At 42.4% G+C, this 16,028-nt stretch overlaps 1 protein-coding gene across 26 annotated transcripts in view; it reads left to right on the forward strand.

Moving 5' to 3' along the window:
- Positions 1 to 16,028, forward strand: part of LARGE1 (LARGE xylosyl- and glucuronyltransferase 1) — a 634,395-nt gene that overhangs the window by 118,856 nt on the left and 499,511 nt on the right. Inside the window, exon 1 of one of the 26 annotated variants that reach the window (XM_077948900.1) lies at positions 7,049 to 7,362. Coding sequence (XP_077805026.1) covers positions 7,352 to 7,362 — 11 coding nt within the window. The 5' untranslated portion in view covers positions 7,049 to 7,351. 26 annotated transcript variants of the gene reach the window in all.

Consider the following 16,028-nt stretch of genomic DNA (forward strand, 5'->3'; position numbering starts at 1 on the left):
CTGTAAGTCATAGCCACATCTATATGCTGAGTCTGGCGAGTCCTCCTAGTGAATCGTTGAGCCTCACCTCCTCTGCATTTTTCGTTGTTGTTGTTGTTGTTAAACAGCCAGTCACATCATCTTACGGAGCTATGAATTCCATTAGCATTTACTGGATTCCAGCTATGTACAACATACTTGTAAAACTCCAGTTTGCCTTAGAAACCGAGTCACACCACCAAATGTGTCCAGGAGTAACTCGTTCCCAAGACATTTCCAGATATCAGGCAATACGGAAGCTACAGAGATGACTGAGGTCTAGACCAATGAAATCTCAATTTGAGATAGGAAATGTAAGTTGTATAGAAGCAGAACCCCTAGGACACTGGGGGAAATGAGTGCTCTACCAATTCCGTAATGTAATAGTAGCTTTTATTAAGAGGAGGGTCATGAATGCTATCTTGGGGGAGTTAGATAAGTGACTTTAAGGCATTGGTGGACTTTGCTGGTGTTGAGAAAGAATATTTTGATCTTCCTTGCTATCCCTAGTCATCTTTTAGCTTTCATTTTTGTGTTGATCTATTCACCCGTCATCCTGTCCATCCAGTTGTCTGTCTACCCACTCACCCACCCGTCTATCCAGCATCACCAGGCAGCTTGTTACATTCATGAGCTTTGATTATGTGTTAGGCTGTGTTCAAGGCACTGGAGCCCTGGGGTGAATTGAGTAGGGTCCCTGCCCTCTTGTGCAAAGGAATGATTTGGTTGGTTGGGAGATGACTAATGAATCTGTACCCTGGTGGTATTGTTTAGGGAGAAGGAGATAGACCTGGGAATAAATATTTATTCCTACATAGAAAGATGTGCACAATTCTTTCTAGGGATACACAGGTACATATGCACCTTGGTGGGTTGACTGGGGAGAGGGGCAGGGTGACAAATAAGACTTACTTGTCACCTTACCTACTGTATATCTAAACAGATTATCCATCCGAAGAGATCAGTGCAGGAGGTGTCCCGTGTCCCTGTCTTCATAACCATTTAAGTAAAGAAGGGGGAAGAGAACCTCTTCCTTTGAGTTCCCTGAAAGTTAATTTAAAATATTATTTTCATCTGGCTTTAAGATTACTCAGAGCCATCTTTAATACACAATTAGGGACATAACCATTCCTAAAGGTAGATGGCAGCTGCCTTCATTCACCTGCCAATAATAATCAAAGGAAGACTCCTGGCCTGCCTAGTTTGGAACATTCAGCAGGGCCTAAGAGCTCTTCTCTAAGTGATGATGGGACTGAAGCCATCTCTGTAGTGCTTTCCTTGCCTTTCTGAGCCATTTGCAGTGGGAATAAGTGTTGATGGAGTTAGCAGTTGTGAGTTGGAGGAGGCAAATTATTACTTTTCTTTTTGGCTCTGCTTGGGGTCACAATTTCTTTTGTTTCTGAGTTACCTTTTATTTGAGAAACTTGGCATGATGTCTGTGTTCAGAGGATTCATTAGTCATCTCCCTCTCAACCAGATCATTCCTTTGCACTTATGTTTATTAATCCTTCTTTTTTTTTTTTGTTCCCAGAGTTAGTTATCAGGCATTTTCTTGGAGGACTTTCATAAGGTAGTCTGAACAAACAAAGATATTATTTTCATTAGAGAGTAAAAATAATAACGGCAAGCACTAGGGGTGTCAGACACTGTTTAAGTGCTTTATGTAGCTTTACTCTTTTGATACAACGTATGAAGTAGATGCCATAATTATCTTCCCCGTGTTACATATGAGGAAACTAGTCATTGGGGAAGGGGGTATCAGGTAAGTTGTCCAAGTACCTCTTCTGATCTTGGATTTTAAAATGAGCTGAGACACCAAAAGCACAATTCGTAAAACAAAATGGCTAAACTGGAATTAATCACAGTTTAAAATGTGGCTTTGTAGGAGAATCTGTTAAGAGGGCGAAAAGAGAAGCCACTGACTGGGAGAAAAGTGTGTAAATGACACATTTGACAGAGGACTCATATCCTGAATATATAAAAATCTTTCCAGACTCAACATTAAAAACCAAACAATCCAATTAGAAAATGGGCAAAAGACTTAGACATGTCACCAAGGAAAATACACAGATGGCAAATAAACACATGAAAAGATGTTCAACAACATCAGGGAAATATAAATTAAGACCATAATTAGCTACCACTACACACCTATTAAAATGAATAAGATAAAATTTGCTGGCAATATCAGATGCTGGTGAGGTTGCAGAGAAACTGTGTCTTTGGTGGAAATGTAAAATGGTATGACCATCTGTCAATTTCTTAAAAAGTTAAATATATACCATATGTATTAGTACATTTTCATGCTACTGATAAAGACATACCCGAGACTGGGAAGAAAAAGAGTTTTAATTGGACTTACAGTACCACATGTCTGGGGAGGCCTCAGAATCATGGTGCAAGGCAAAAGGCACTTCTTACATGGCAGCGGCAAGAGAAAAATGAGGAAGAAGCAAAAGCGGAAACCCCTGATAAACACATCAGATCTTGTGAGACTTATTCACTATCATTAGAATAGCATGGGAAAGATCAGCCCCCATGACTCAGTTACCTCCCCCTGGGTCCCTCCCACAACACGTGGGAATTCTGGGAGATGCAATTCAAGTTGAGATTTGGGTGGAGACACAGCCAAACCATATCACCGTATGATCCAGAAGTCACACTTCCGGAAAAATGCAAACTTGTGTTTATGGAAATACCTGTACACAAATCTTTTTAAGAGCTTTTTTTGTAATAGCTCAAAACTTGTAAACTACCCCAAAGTCCTTAACAGGTGAATGAATGAACAAAATATATATCCTTACAATTGAACACTACTCGGCAAGAAAAGGGAATGAACTTGATGCATAAGACTCTTGTTGCCCAGGCTGGAGTGCAAAGGCCAGATCTCGGCTCACTACAATATCTGCCTCCCATGTTCAAGCAATTCTCCTGCCTCAACCTCCGACTAGCTGGGCTTACAGATGCCTGCCATCAGACCCGGCTAAATTTTGTATTTTTAGTAGAGATGGGGTTTCGCCATGTTGACCAGGCTGGTCTTGAACTCCTGACCTCAGGTGATCCGCCCGCCATGACCTCCCTAAGTGCTAGGATTACAGGCGTGAGCCACTGCGCCCAGCCAACATCTAGGTACCTTAATGTGTAGGTATGATAGCATGTATTGCTTTATGTAATTCATTCAACACCTCTGTGCACTAGGATTATGATCCTCATTTTATAAAAGGTGAGCCACATGGAGGTTAGGTGAGGAGGGATGATTAGGTTGCAGTTGTAAATGGTAAAGCTGAGATAAGACTCAAAATCAGTTTATCTTCAGAACCATTTTGCAAGTAAGGGAGGATCCCAGACCTCAAAGTGCCTGTATCAGTTAGGATGCCTTTGTGCCTTTGGTTGTGAGAAGAATGTAGAAACTGGCTTAAGCAGGGGAGAGAATATACTGGAAGTTTGCCATAACTGAGAACCCCAGAGGCAGAGCCAGCTTAGGGGAGATTGGTCAGGGCTGTCACTTGTCTCCTGCAGTTTCCTAGGCTCTGTCCTCTTCCATGTGCTTCTCCTCTTCCTCCAACTACCTTTGGCTCCTCCATCATTGGAGTAACTCCGGCTCATGCCCACTGGAATCAGTCACTATGGCAAGGGGGCTTTGATTGTACTGGTTGTGTAGGTTAACACAATGGTTTTACAGAACCATCTGTAAAATTTGGGTGGTGGGATACCTCCCCAAACCCAGACTTCTGGGCACCCTAGATCCTTTTGGGAAGAAGAAAGAGGAGAAAATACCTGTCAACGATGTCCAAAGGCAGAGAAAGGTGGAGCTAAGGTCTTGGTGAAGGGAAGCTGAGAAGGGAGGAGGTGCAGGCTAGGGAAGGCGAATAAGCTGGCCAGAGGGATTCTCTTCTTGTCTTTTTCCTCTGCCTGCTGCTTCTGTGCTGACTTAAATACCCAGCCACTCACGGGTCCATCACCCTCTTCTGTCCCTGATGTTCTTTGCCAAGCTCCCACTCTCTTTAACGAACAACTTTGGAGATGCTTTTAAAAGAGCCCAAGTCTGGCCAGGCGTAGTGGCTCATGCCTGTGATCGCAGCACTTCGGGAGGCTGAGACAGGTGGATCACTTGAGGTCAGGAGTTCAAGACCAGCCTGGCCAACATGGTGAAACCTTGTCTCTACTAACAAAGCAAAAATCAGCCGAATGTGGTGGCGCACTCCTGTAATCCCAGCTGCTCGGGAGGCTAGGGTAGGAGAGTTGCTTGAACCCGGGAGGCGGAGGCTGCAGTGAGCTGAGATCTCCAGCCTAGGAGACAGAGAGACATCCCATCTAGGGGAGGAAAAAAAAAAAAAAAGTCCAAGTCTTACTGCATCACCTTTAAGGTACAAATCTCCCCTCCTCCCTGTGTCTGTTTCTTTGCATTTTCCAAGTTCTTCCACAAGAGGGACTTTGCTGTTTTCTTTCTGCAGTTTTTTTATTGGTGTTTTGGTATGGTGCTTTTGGTGGGATAATTTTAGCTGGAAAATAATATTTCTGACCTATCTCCTTCTTTGATTAATTTTTAAAAGATTTATATTTTGCTTTTCTTATGAATCTTCTGGATTATTTTGGGTGTTTCTCTCTTTTTTTGTTTTCCCTGGGAATTTGAGTCTAATGGGGCCTCAGAAGAGGTTCCTTTCTATAGTTGCTTTGCCTGGTGTCCTCCCAGTCAGAAGTCGGCGAGGCTGGTCAGCGGTGCAGCCTTCCCTCCAAACTCTGTCTGCCTCCTTCTCTTCTGATATTCTGAATCCCTAGCTGCCTCCTCTCCACTTCTCGTTGAAACCAACTCTTAGAAAAAGTGCTGATGACATATTAAATTAGCTACTTCGAGTATGTATATGTATGGATATATACTTGAGTAATACTTGAACTCTTAATTTGTTTTAATTATTATACCTTGATTATGTTATTTAAACCTCAGAATTCCTATGAGGTGCATACGAATGCCACATTTTGCAGATGAAGAAACTGAGGCCCAGAGATGTCAATTGACTTGCATAAAGTTACACAGTTTAGAAGTAGCAAAGGTCGGATTTGAACCTAGGTAGTCTCTGGCTCCACAGCCTATATTCTTAACCACTATTTCTACTGTGTTTCTCTCTTTCTTTCTCTCTCTCTCTCTCTCTCTCCCTCCCCCCCCTCCCTCTCCCTCTCTCTCCTCTCTCTCCCTCTCCCTCTCCGTCTCCCTCTCTCCGTCTCCCTCTCTCTCTCTCTCTCTCTCTCTCTCTCTCCCCCTCTCTCTCTCTCCCTCTCCATCTGCCTCCTAAAACTCGTTATACATAGATCCATTAATATATATAGTCATGGTTGCTGCAGGGATCAAGTTAGTTGCATCTGTGTAAACGTACATATAAGTAAGTAGTGGTAGTAATTATTATGGCTAACAGTTAATGAAATACTTACTGTATACCAGCAATTGTGCTAAGTGCTAAGTACTTAAATTCTCCCATGCTGAGCTTTCAGCAGCCCTACAACTTGTTACTGTATTTATCCTCCTCCTCCTTTTTAGATGAAATTGAGTTTTAGGATTAATTTATACCAGATTACGCAGTTTACAAAGACGGAGCCTGAATTCAAACCTCTTTAAAGACTAGTTCTCTTAAAATAGGATCAGCAACAACTCTTACCATTCATTAAGTCCTATGACATGCTAAAGATAAAGGAAAACAATGCTTACTCAGTCTCACTTCAAACATCCTCTGAGGGATTTTGGCCTCATTTTATGTGAATGGTGTTCCTTTTTACTCTTGAAATTGTCCCATTTTAAGGCCGGGTGCGGTGGCTCACAACTGTAATCCCAGCACTTCGGGAGGTAGAGGCGGACGGATCACCTGAGATCGGGAATTTGAGATCAGCCTGGCCAATATGGTGAAACCCTATCTCTACTAAAAATATAAAAATCAGCTGGGTGTGGTGGCACATGCTTGTAATCGCAGCTACTTGGGAGGCTGAGGCAGGAGAATCTCTTGAACCGAAGAGGCGGAGATTGCAGTGAGCCGAGATTGTGCCACTGCACTCCATCCTAGGTGACAGAGCGAGACTCCGTCTAAAAAAAAAAATTTCCCACTTTCAACAAATGAGTCTATGGTTTCTAGACGGATAAGAAAACTGAGTTTAGAGAATTTGTGCCACTTGTCCAAGGCCACACAGCAGTAAAAGGATAGACTGGGGTTGGAACTCTGGTCTGTCCGAAGAGGTCAGGCTTTTCACCCTGACAGCTGTCTGACTCCTGGTATTTGCTGCCTTCTTGCTCCTCTTTGAGAGCAGTTCTGGCTTTAAAAACAAGTTCTGTGGGCAGAGGTACTCCATACCCCAGCCTGAGCCCTCGGGGCCCACTTGTGATTGGTGGTGTCTGGGCGATCTCAGGGTTCCCTTCCCCCTTCCCTCCCTCCTGAGAAGAATCAAACTCAGACACCATCTTTTGTGGTCTAGTGTTTGGGAAAAGACGGCTGCACAGTCTCCACCAACATTTGCAAATTATTCACAAATTATATACACAGACACGTGGGGCGCAACTGCATATGTCGTGGTATGTCGTGGACTTGAATGTGGGTCCTGGGAAGCTTCTGGATATGTGAGTTTGGGGGTTGGCCATCACATCTAGTGTAAACTTACTATCTTCATGCTTGCAGCCTTACAATATATAGGCCCTGTTTTCCCCTCAACATTAATAAACTTTATTTTTCCTGCAGTTGTAGGAGACAGAGGCCCTGTAGAAAACTTGGAAACAAAAATATATTCTTTTGGAAAAAAACAAAAAAAGCTATGGTTATCAATTTCTTCTTTATTAGTTTTCCTTTATTTTTAGATCCATTTGCATGAAAGCAAGAGATTCTCATGCCACCCCCTCTTTGTCTGATTATGACAGAGAGGCAGTAAGAGGACAGATTTTTATGAACAAAAAAAGTTTGGGGGGTGCTTGCCTTATATGAGAAGGCAGAGATCTGCAGGGATGAAGCTACACATACTACGTAGCTTAAGAGAGGAGCTGGAAAAAAGTTCTATTTAGGGAGGAGGATTTTTTCCCGTGTTCTTGCGGGAGGTAGGAGGGACTGTGGAAGTGACAGTAGCTATCCGTATTCTGGAATATTCTCCTGAGAAAAGAAGCAACATTCTTCACTTCTCACAGCCTGTGCCGGGTTTCAGGTTTGGGAGTGGGAATTGGACATTTGAACCTTTTATTTCCTAAATGGAATTGCAATAAATAAAACCACAGTTAAGTCTTAATTTCAGTAAACATGGGGGAGCTCTTGGAAGCTGCTGCTCCCTGTTTCGGAGGATTATCTTCCATTCAGTCCTGGTGGGCACTATGTATGCCAGGTGGGAGCAGAGACTGATTTGGTCCTTCCTCGTTGAAGCCTGGAAAAGTCTAGTGTCTTTTATCAGATGTGGGGTGGTTGGCTGTTTCCTTTTCTCCTCCAGCCGTGGTATTTTTAACATTGACAGCCCCGTTGCGATCCAGGGTGATGAGAGAGAGACTGACATTTTAAAGTTTCAGAACATGTTTTTCAGCTCTTCTTTGGATTGCTAATGTGAATAATAATGCCACATTGAACACTTATCTGTGCGATGCTGTAGGAGTGTGGTAAACATCTCATAAATCTTCGTGGCTCTGCTCGCTGCAGCATGGCCAGTCGTGGAACTCCCTGCCTCCGTCTCCTCTGGGCACAGGCACGCTCAGCGGCTTTCGCTGTTTGGGTGAAAAGCTGTTTGTGGATATTAAGGGAGATAGTACTTGGCCTAGAGGAGGCGCTCAATGTCAGTGTCTTCTTTAGCCCCTCCCTTGGCCCCACCTTCTCCTTTCTTTTTCTCCATGGGTGGGGTTTTGGAGAAGTCCCTGAACACAGTGAGAAAGGGAGTCTGTTTTGTCCTGAGTAATTTGAAAATCTTGGCTAAGGATCGGGGAGAGAAAGGAGGATGTGGATGGTACTAGGAGAGAGCTTGGGAACTCCTACATTTCCTATGGATGAAGAGTTTCAAAACTTGTGTTTTTTTGCTTCTGTGCTTTGCTTTTTTGTTTTTGAATATGTGACTTGATTATTCTGGTTTGTAACATTGTCTTTAGGGAATGAAAGATGCCTCATTATTTTCTGATTCCCCAACATCCTGCCGCCTTAGGGGTTTCCAGTAACAGATTTTCCTGGTTAGACCTTGCCCTCCTGTGTTAGTTCATTCTCACGCTGCTAATAAAGACATACCCTAGACTGGGTAGTTTATAAAGGAAAGAGGTTTAATTGATTCACACTTCAGCATCGTTGGGGCGGCCTCAGGAAACTTACAATCATGGTGGAAGGGGAAGGAAGCACATCCTTCTTCACATGGTGGGAGCAAGGAGAAGTGCCAGCAGGGAAAATGCCAGACACTTACAAAACCATCAGATCTGAGACACACTCATTATCATGAGAATAGCATGGTGGTAACCGCCCCCTGTGATTCAGTTACCTCCTAACAGGTCCCTCCCATGACATGTGGGGATTGTGGGAACTACTGTTCAAGGTGAGATTTGGGTGGGGACACAGCCAAAGCATGTCACCTCCTAACAAGTATAATCCTAGGGTGTCTGAGGCCATAGTGCGTCTGTCTTACAGAATTGACATCTCTGAGTCTGAACACTGGTTCTGCTGCTGACTAAGTGCTCCGGGACTCTGAGGCTCTGCATTTAGGCTCTCTGGGCATCTATTTCTCACATAGAAAAGGGAACAGATAATAAAAATCCTACCCTTTGGGGCTGTTGTGAGTAGTGAACAAGGTAATGTTATCATGTGCCTATCTTAGCATGCAGTATGCACTTCACAAATAAGACACATAAAGATTTCATTTTCCCTTGGTCACAAGACTTAGAGTATTTTTCCTGGTACAATGGTGGTAGTTGTAAGTAGTAATATGAGTAGTAATGGTACTAGTGCTGGCAGTGATAGTAGTAGCACTAGTGCTGGTGGTAATAGACGTAGTAAGTCTTTGGCTTGGCTTCCATAATGAAAGTCTATAATGATTTCTGTATAATAATCTGTGATCTTTAGCAGCAGTTTTCCAACAGAAATTTATCCACAAAGTGCTCAATAACCTAATGATAAGGCGTTGTTAGCAGTAAAATATTCCATAGAAATGAATTTTCAGATGAAGTAGCACTTTTCCCTTTGGGCAGCAACATTTCTAAGCACAAAATGAAACCAAAGAGGCATAATCATTTTGTGGAAAATTTTCTAAACTAATATTTTTCTTCCTTTGCAAACAGAAAAGGCTGAAAATAATTAAATTTTTTTGTAATATGACTCAGTTCCCCTTTGTGCCATATTGTAATCCATGGAAATTACCGAGGTGTGCAGAAAAGTTTACTCCTAGGGTATACGACCTCAAAGGATCACGCTTTTTTACTTCTTGAGACTGCTCTTTGTTCTTCTTTTTTAATTTTTTTGGCCAGCTATCATGGTACTGTGCAGATATGCTCACCATTCCTAAACTGCCTGGGGAAAGTTTAAAGGTGGCTACAGCCTTTCCAGTGTATAGCACAAAGACATTTTAATTTTAACGATTTATCTCACTCATGAGCTTTTCTCATTTACTTATAAAGTTTTCATTCTTCATTTAGAAGGCTTTTTTTTGTAACTAGTACAGGTTATAAAACAGACCATCTATTCTGTATGTTCTTAAGAAAATTGTGTTTGTGGTAGGTACAATGAAAAGTTACTGCCGTTGTTTTTGGTAGAATTTACCTGGTGTTCACCTTGAAACGATATGTGCTTGTGGGCATTTTAAAGCAAAAACAAAATAAAAAGAGGGTTGAAACTTCTGAAGTTATCTAAATAAATATTCTGGGTATGTATTGCTGTGAAAACAAAATTCGAAAGAGCTTTTAGATGTACCTGTCAGTTTTATCTTATATTTTATGGAACTTGAGAAGTTGACATGTCAGATTAGTAGATGCTCTGGATGCGGAGTTTTTCAATCTTTGTGACAGGTAGGATACACTTAAACTTTGGTCAGCTTCTGGAGAGGCATAGCCTGGTCTTTCATCATGTATCTGAAGGCAAAAAGATAGATGGAAATCTCTGAGCAATATGAATTGTAAGTATTTCAGTTGAGTTATAAATACCTCAAGGAAAAGAACTATCTTAGTTTTCTTTTATGCGCTTAACAAATATATATTGGCTTTTGAAGTAGTTGAGTGTAGAGTTCTAGAGTTAAAAGTATTTTGGACTTAGAGAAAAAAAATATTGGTTTAAATTCCTGCTATATCCTTGGATGGTTCAGTCTAGGCCAGTTTCCCTTCACAATAGTTACTGAGGGGCTACTGGGTGTCAGTTGCTATGCCAGGTGTATTAGCATGTTCTCATGCTGCTAATGAATACATACTGGACACTGGGTAATTTATAAAGGAAAAAGGTTTAATGGACTCACAGTTCCACATGGCTGGGCAGGCCTCACAATCATGGCAGAAGGTGAATGACCAGCAAAGTCATGTCTTACATGGTGGCAGGAAAGAGGTTTTTCAGGCGAACTCCATTTATAAAATTCTCAGATCTCATGAGACTTATTCAGTACCACGAAAACAGTATGGGGGAAACCCCCATGATTCAGTTATCTGCACCTGACCCCGCCCTTGACATGTGGGGATTATTACCATTCAAGGGGAGTTTTGGGGTCACAGCCAAACCATATCATTCTGCTCTCGGCCCCTCCCAAATCTCGTGTTCTCTCATTTCAAAACCAATTATGCCTTCCCAACAGTCCCCCAAAGTCTTAACTCCTTTCAGCATTAACTCAAAAGTCCACAGTCCAAAGTCTCATCTGAGACAAGGCGAGTCCCTTCCACCTATAAGCCCGTAAAATCAAATGCAAGTTAGTTACTTCCTAGATACAATGGGAGTACAGGCCTTGGGTGAAAATACCCATTCCAAATTTGAGACATTGGCCAAAATGAAGGAACCAGAGGCCCAATGTAAGTTTGAAATCCTATGGGGCGGTCAAATCTTAAAGTTCCGAAATGATTTCCTTCTATTCTCACATCCTCTAGGTCATGCTGATGCAAGAGGTGGGGTCCCATGGAGTTGGATAGCTCTGCCCCTGTGGCTTTGTAGGGTACAGCTACCGTCCTGGCTGCTTTCACAGGCTGGTGTAGAGTGCCTGAGGCTTGATGCAAGCTGTTGCTGGATCTACCATTCTAGGGTCTAAAGGACAGTAGCCCTCTTCTTACAGTTCCACGAGGCAGTGCCCCAGTGGGCACTCTGTGTGGGGGATCCAATCCCATATTTCCATTCCACACTGTCCTAGCAGAGGTTCTCAATGAGGGCTCTGTCCCTGCAGCAGACTTCTGCCTGGACATCCAGGCATTTCCATACATCCTTTGATATCTAGGCAGGGGTTCCCAAACCTCAATTATTGACTTCTCTTTACCCCCAGGCCCAACAGCATGTGGAAGCCACTAAGGCTTCAGCCTTGCACCCTCTGAAGCAGTGGCCTGAGCTGTACGTTGGCTCCTTTTAGCCATGACTGGGACACAGGACACCAAGTCCTGAGACTGCAGAAAGCAGCAAGGCCCTGGGCCTGACCCACAAAACCATTTTTTCCTCCTAGGCCTCCAAGCCTGTGATGTGAGGGGCTGCTGTGAAGACCTCTGACATGCCCTGGAGACGTTTTCCTTATTGTCTTGGCAATTAACATTTGGCTCCTCATTACTTATGCAAATTTCTGCAACAGGCTTCAATTTCTTCTCAGAAAATGGGTTTTTCTTTTCTTTTGCATTATCAGGCTGCACATTTTCTAAACTTTTATGTTCTGCTTCTCTTTTAAACATAAGTTCCAATTCTAAACCATATCTTTGTGAATACTTAAAACTGAATGCTTTTGACAGCACCCAGTTACCTCTTGAACATTTTGCTGTTTAGAAATTTCTTCCACCAGATGCCCTAAATCCTCTCAATCATCTCTCTCAAGTTCAAGTTTCTACAAATTTCTAGGGCAGGGGCAAAATGTGACCAGTCTCTTTGCCAAAACCTAGCAAGAGTCACCTTTATTCCAGTTCCCAACAAGTTCCTCATCTCCGTCTGAGACCACCTCAACCTGGACTTCATTGTCCATATCACTATCAGCATTTTGGTCCAAGCTATTCAATAAGTCTCTAGGAAGTTCAACACTTTACCACATCTTCCTGTCTTCTTCTGAGGCCTCCAAACTGTTCCAACCTCTGCCTGTTAGTTCCAAAATTCCTTCCACATTTTTGGGTATCTTTATTGCAGCACCCCACTTGTGGTACCAGTTTACTGTGTTAGTCTGTTCTCACACTGCTAATTAAGATACACCCAAGACTGGATAATTTATAAAGAAAAGAAGTTTAATGGACTCACAGCTCCACATGACTGGGAACACAAAGGAGAAGCAAAGGCACATCTTACATGGCAGCAGGCAAGAAAGCTTGTGCAGGGGAATGCCCTTTTTTGTAAAACCATCAGATCTCATGAAATTTATTCACTACCATGAGAACAGTGTGGGGAAAACCGACCCCATGATTCAGTTTATCTCCACCTGGCCCTGCCCGTGACTTGTGGGGATTATTACAATTCAAGGTAAGATTTGAGGACACAGCCAACAATATAAACCAGGTATGGTGAACATAGCTGAGAACCAGTTGGATGCTTGGTCCCTGGCCTCCTGGACTTTACTGGGCAGGGTTTCATGAACTCTGTCATCTTCATCTCCATTTATAGTGTTTGGCCACATCTTTTTAAAACATTGTTATTTACTTAAATACATTTAAGACATTAAGAAATTTATGTCATTCTCTATAAATAGCAGGGAACTAAAGGAACTAAACCATGTTCAAGTCTAGCTGGATGCTGCTACTAGCCAAAAGCTATCTGAATGGGAACGTTCAGTTCCCTCTTACCAAGTGTTGAAGGGCTGTAAGGACACACTAACAATGTACTGAGACTTGCCTGGAATGCATTAGAAGAGTTGTCAGGGGAGGGGTAACTTTCTCATAAGTCCTTTTGAACTGAGAGATGAAGATTTTTAAGGCTGACTTAAATACTTGATTTTTCTCATTCTGATTGAGCTGAGTGCAACATGTTGGGAAGGGCTTCATGCAGGAAGCCTGCGGTGAATGGGATTTGGAAGAAGACTTTGGAGTTTTCTTGGAAGGAAGATAGTTTGGAGGCCGGACTGGTCATAAAATTGCCTTTATTTGCTTTTGAAATATTATTTTGTATCAGGTGTCAATTGTAGAAATCTGAAATTCTGGAAATTAAAAGCTATTTCAGAACAATATTGAGATATCACCCATGAAAATCTGTTTTGTTAGGAGGAGCGTAGGGAAAATGCCCTGCTCAGTGCACTCACTTATTGCCATGAACGATAACATCACCACTGGGAATAAGGTCACCAGTCTAACTAGTGCCCCATAGTCTGTAAAACTTGCCTCTCCAGTGCTTTTCCAGAGGTTTAGGTTAACCAGCAAATCAGAAGTCTCGAAGATCTTCTCTAGTTCCTGCTTAAAATTGGGTAGAAGATAATACCGGCTGTTAGGTGGAAGTAGAGCATGCCATTCACTTAACTTGGAACAAAGCAAGCCTCTGCTCACATGGAGCTTACATTCTGAGAGGGAAGACCCATTACAGTGCATGTGCACCATTATCTTACTTTTTTTTTTTTTTTCTTTTTGAGATGGAGTCTTGCTCTGTCACCCAGGCTGAAGTGCAGTGGTGTGATCTGGGCTCACTGCAACCTCTGCCTCCCGGGTTCAAGCGATTCTCCTGCCTCAGCCTCCCCAGTAGCTGGGACTGCAGGCATGCACCACCATGCCCGTCTGATTTTTGTATTTTTTAGTACAGATGGAGTTTCACTGTATTGGCCAGGCTGGTCTCGAACTCCTGACCTGGTGATCCACCCACCTTGACCTCCCAAAGTGCTGGGATTACAGGTGCCCAGCCTATCTTACTGTTAAGTTGTAATGGTGGTATAGGCAGGACAGGTATTTGGTACTGAGGGAGGCTCTTCAAGGATGTGAGAATTAAGCTGAGTGAGACCTGAGGGAAATGCCAGAGGACCCCCTCAGGAGGGGAGGCTCTGGAAGGAGGAGAATTCTCAGAGACCCTCTGGAGGAAGTCGGGGGAGAGAGAGGTCCCCAGCCTCCTTCCAGGGTGCCTCTTTGTAAGATTGGAATATTTTGTACCGTTTCTTATCTCTTGGAGAGAAGAGTCCACCCTTTCCCAGGTAACCTCTCCCAGCTTTGGAGAGGCTGAGATGGAATTCCAGGGCTGTGACTGGGACCAAATCTAATGAATTCCTCAAAGGGAAGTGCGTTTTGGCTGGGAGTAGCAATGTTGAATCTCACCTTGATAGCTCCTCGTGGAGCAATTTGGAGAGAATATATTGGGGATGCTTTTCTCCAATTAATATGCTTCAATAAGAACTTTGGTCCTCCTTTGCAGCATAAAATGAACGAAGAGTAAAAATAAGAGCCTTTTTCTTCTAACAAGGGCCTTATTAGAACTTGGAAAGCCACTTCCTAGTCTTCCCAGCACCTGAATACTGTGCCCTACTTATGCCCAAAAGACAATGGACTTCTTGAGGAATTTTGGTACTTTAGAAGCATGTTTTTGCTACCTACGGGATTAAAAAAATAAAAATAATAAAGATGCTGTCAGACTTGGCCTCCAGGCAATTTAGTGCTGCCTGTGGCTTCTGATACTGTGCATTTTAAACAGCCCTGCTGTTTCTCCTTTTTATTTTTTTTACCACCCTGCCCTGGTTATGGCAACTTAATACAGCATGTCTAAATATCTACCCCTTGTTTGCACAGAAATAGCGCACAAATTAGATAAAATGGCATTTCCTTTCTCTCTTGACAGCTTGGATTTTTTTTTTTTTAAGTGGCTTTGACAAGAGTCAGGGCCAAGTTATGAAATCACCAGGTGACCCTTTCTGTTCATCAGCTGCTAATGAACTTAGAAAATTGAGATCTCATCTGGCAGACAAACTCATTTTGTTTGACAAACAGCTTAAAAGTATTTGTAAACGAACAAATTATGTTTTTTTTCCCCTCCAGTTGGCCCCGTGATCACTACACATGGGCTTTACAGTTTTGTTGTTTCTTTTTTAAACTTGTCAGAGGTCTGTAGAAACCAGGCACTGGGTTTCTCCCTGTCTTGATTCCTTTCATGTTGTGCACTGTTAGCCTAGGGTAGCTGATTCACACTAGCCATTGTGGAATTCATTGGCTAGGGTATTAGAAAGAGTGCTGGATGTGGAACAGGCAGGCCTGGGGTGAGATACACCCGTTATTCATCGAGTGACCTTATGAGTTGTGTAACATCTGAATACTTCGGTTTTCTAATTCGTAAAATGGATGGTTAACTTAAGTGATTGTGTCTGTGTGTGTATATATACACATATACCCATGTATATGTATATATACCCGTGTGTGTGTGTATATATACACATATACCCATATATACACATGCATATATACATGTATGTATGTATACACATATACATATATACACACATATGTATATACACACATATATAATATACAGTATATATACTGTACGAATACATAGTATAAATATTTGTGTATATCAACTGTGTCTGTGTAGACATGCATATATGTATATATGTGTATGTGTGTATGTATATATACTATACAGTATACATACTGTATGAATATACAGTATACATATTGTTTATGTACAAACTCTGTGTGTGTGTATATATATATAAAAATAAAGATTCATTTTGTGCATATGAGTACCTGTGACTGTCTCCCGAAAGCAGGACAGACTTCTTTGAGGGTAGAATGTCACTTTTAGTCTAACTTTTCAATACATTATTGATCTTGCACTGGAGCACCTAAACTCTGAACTGGTTTAAAAAGTAGGCCGGGTGCGGTGGCTCACGCCTGTAATCCCAGCACTTTGGGAGGCCAAGGCGGGCGGATCACAAGGTCAGGAGATCGAGACCACGGTGAAACCCCGTCTCTACTAAAAATA

The sequence above is a fragment of the Macaca mulatta genome, chromosome 10 (assembly GCF_049350105.2).
Source record: "Macaca mulatta isolate MMU2019108-1 chromosome 10, T2T-MMU8v2.0, whole genome shotgun sequence".
In the NCBI taxonomy this organism is placed as follows: Eukaryota; Metazoa; Chordata; class Mammalia; order Primates; family Cercopithecidae; genus Macaca; species Macaca mulatta.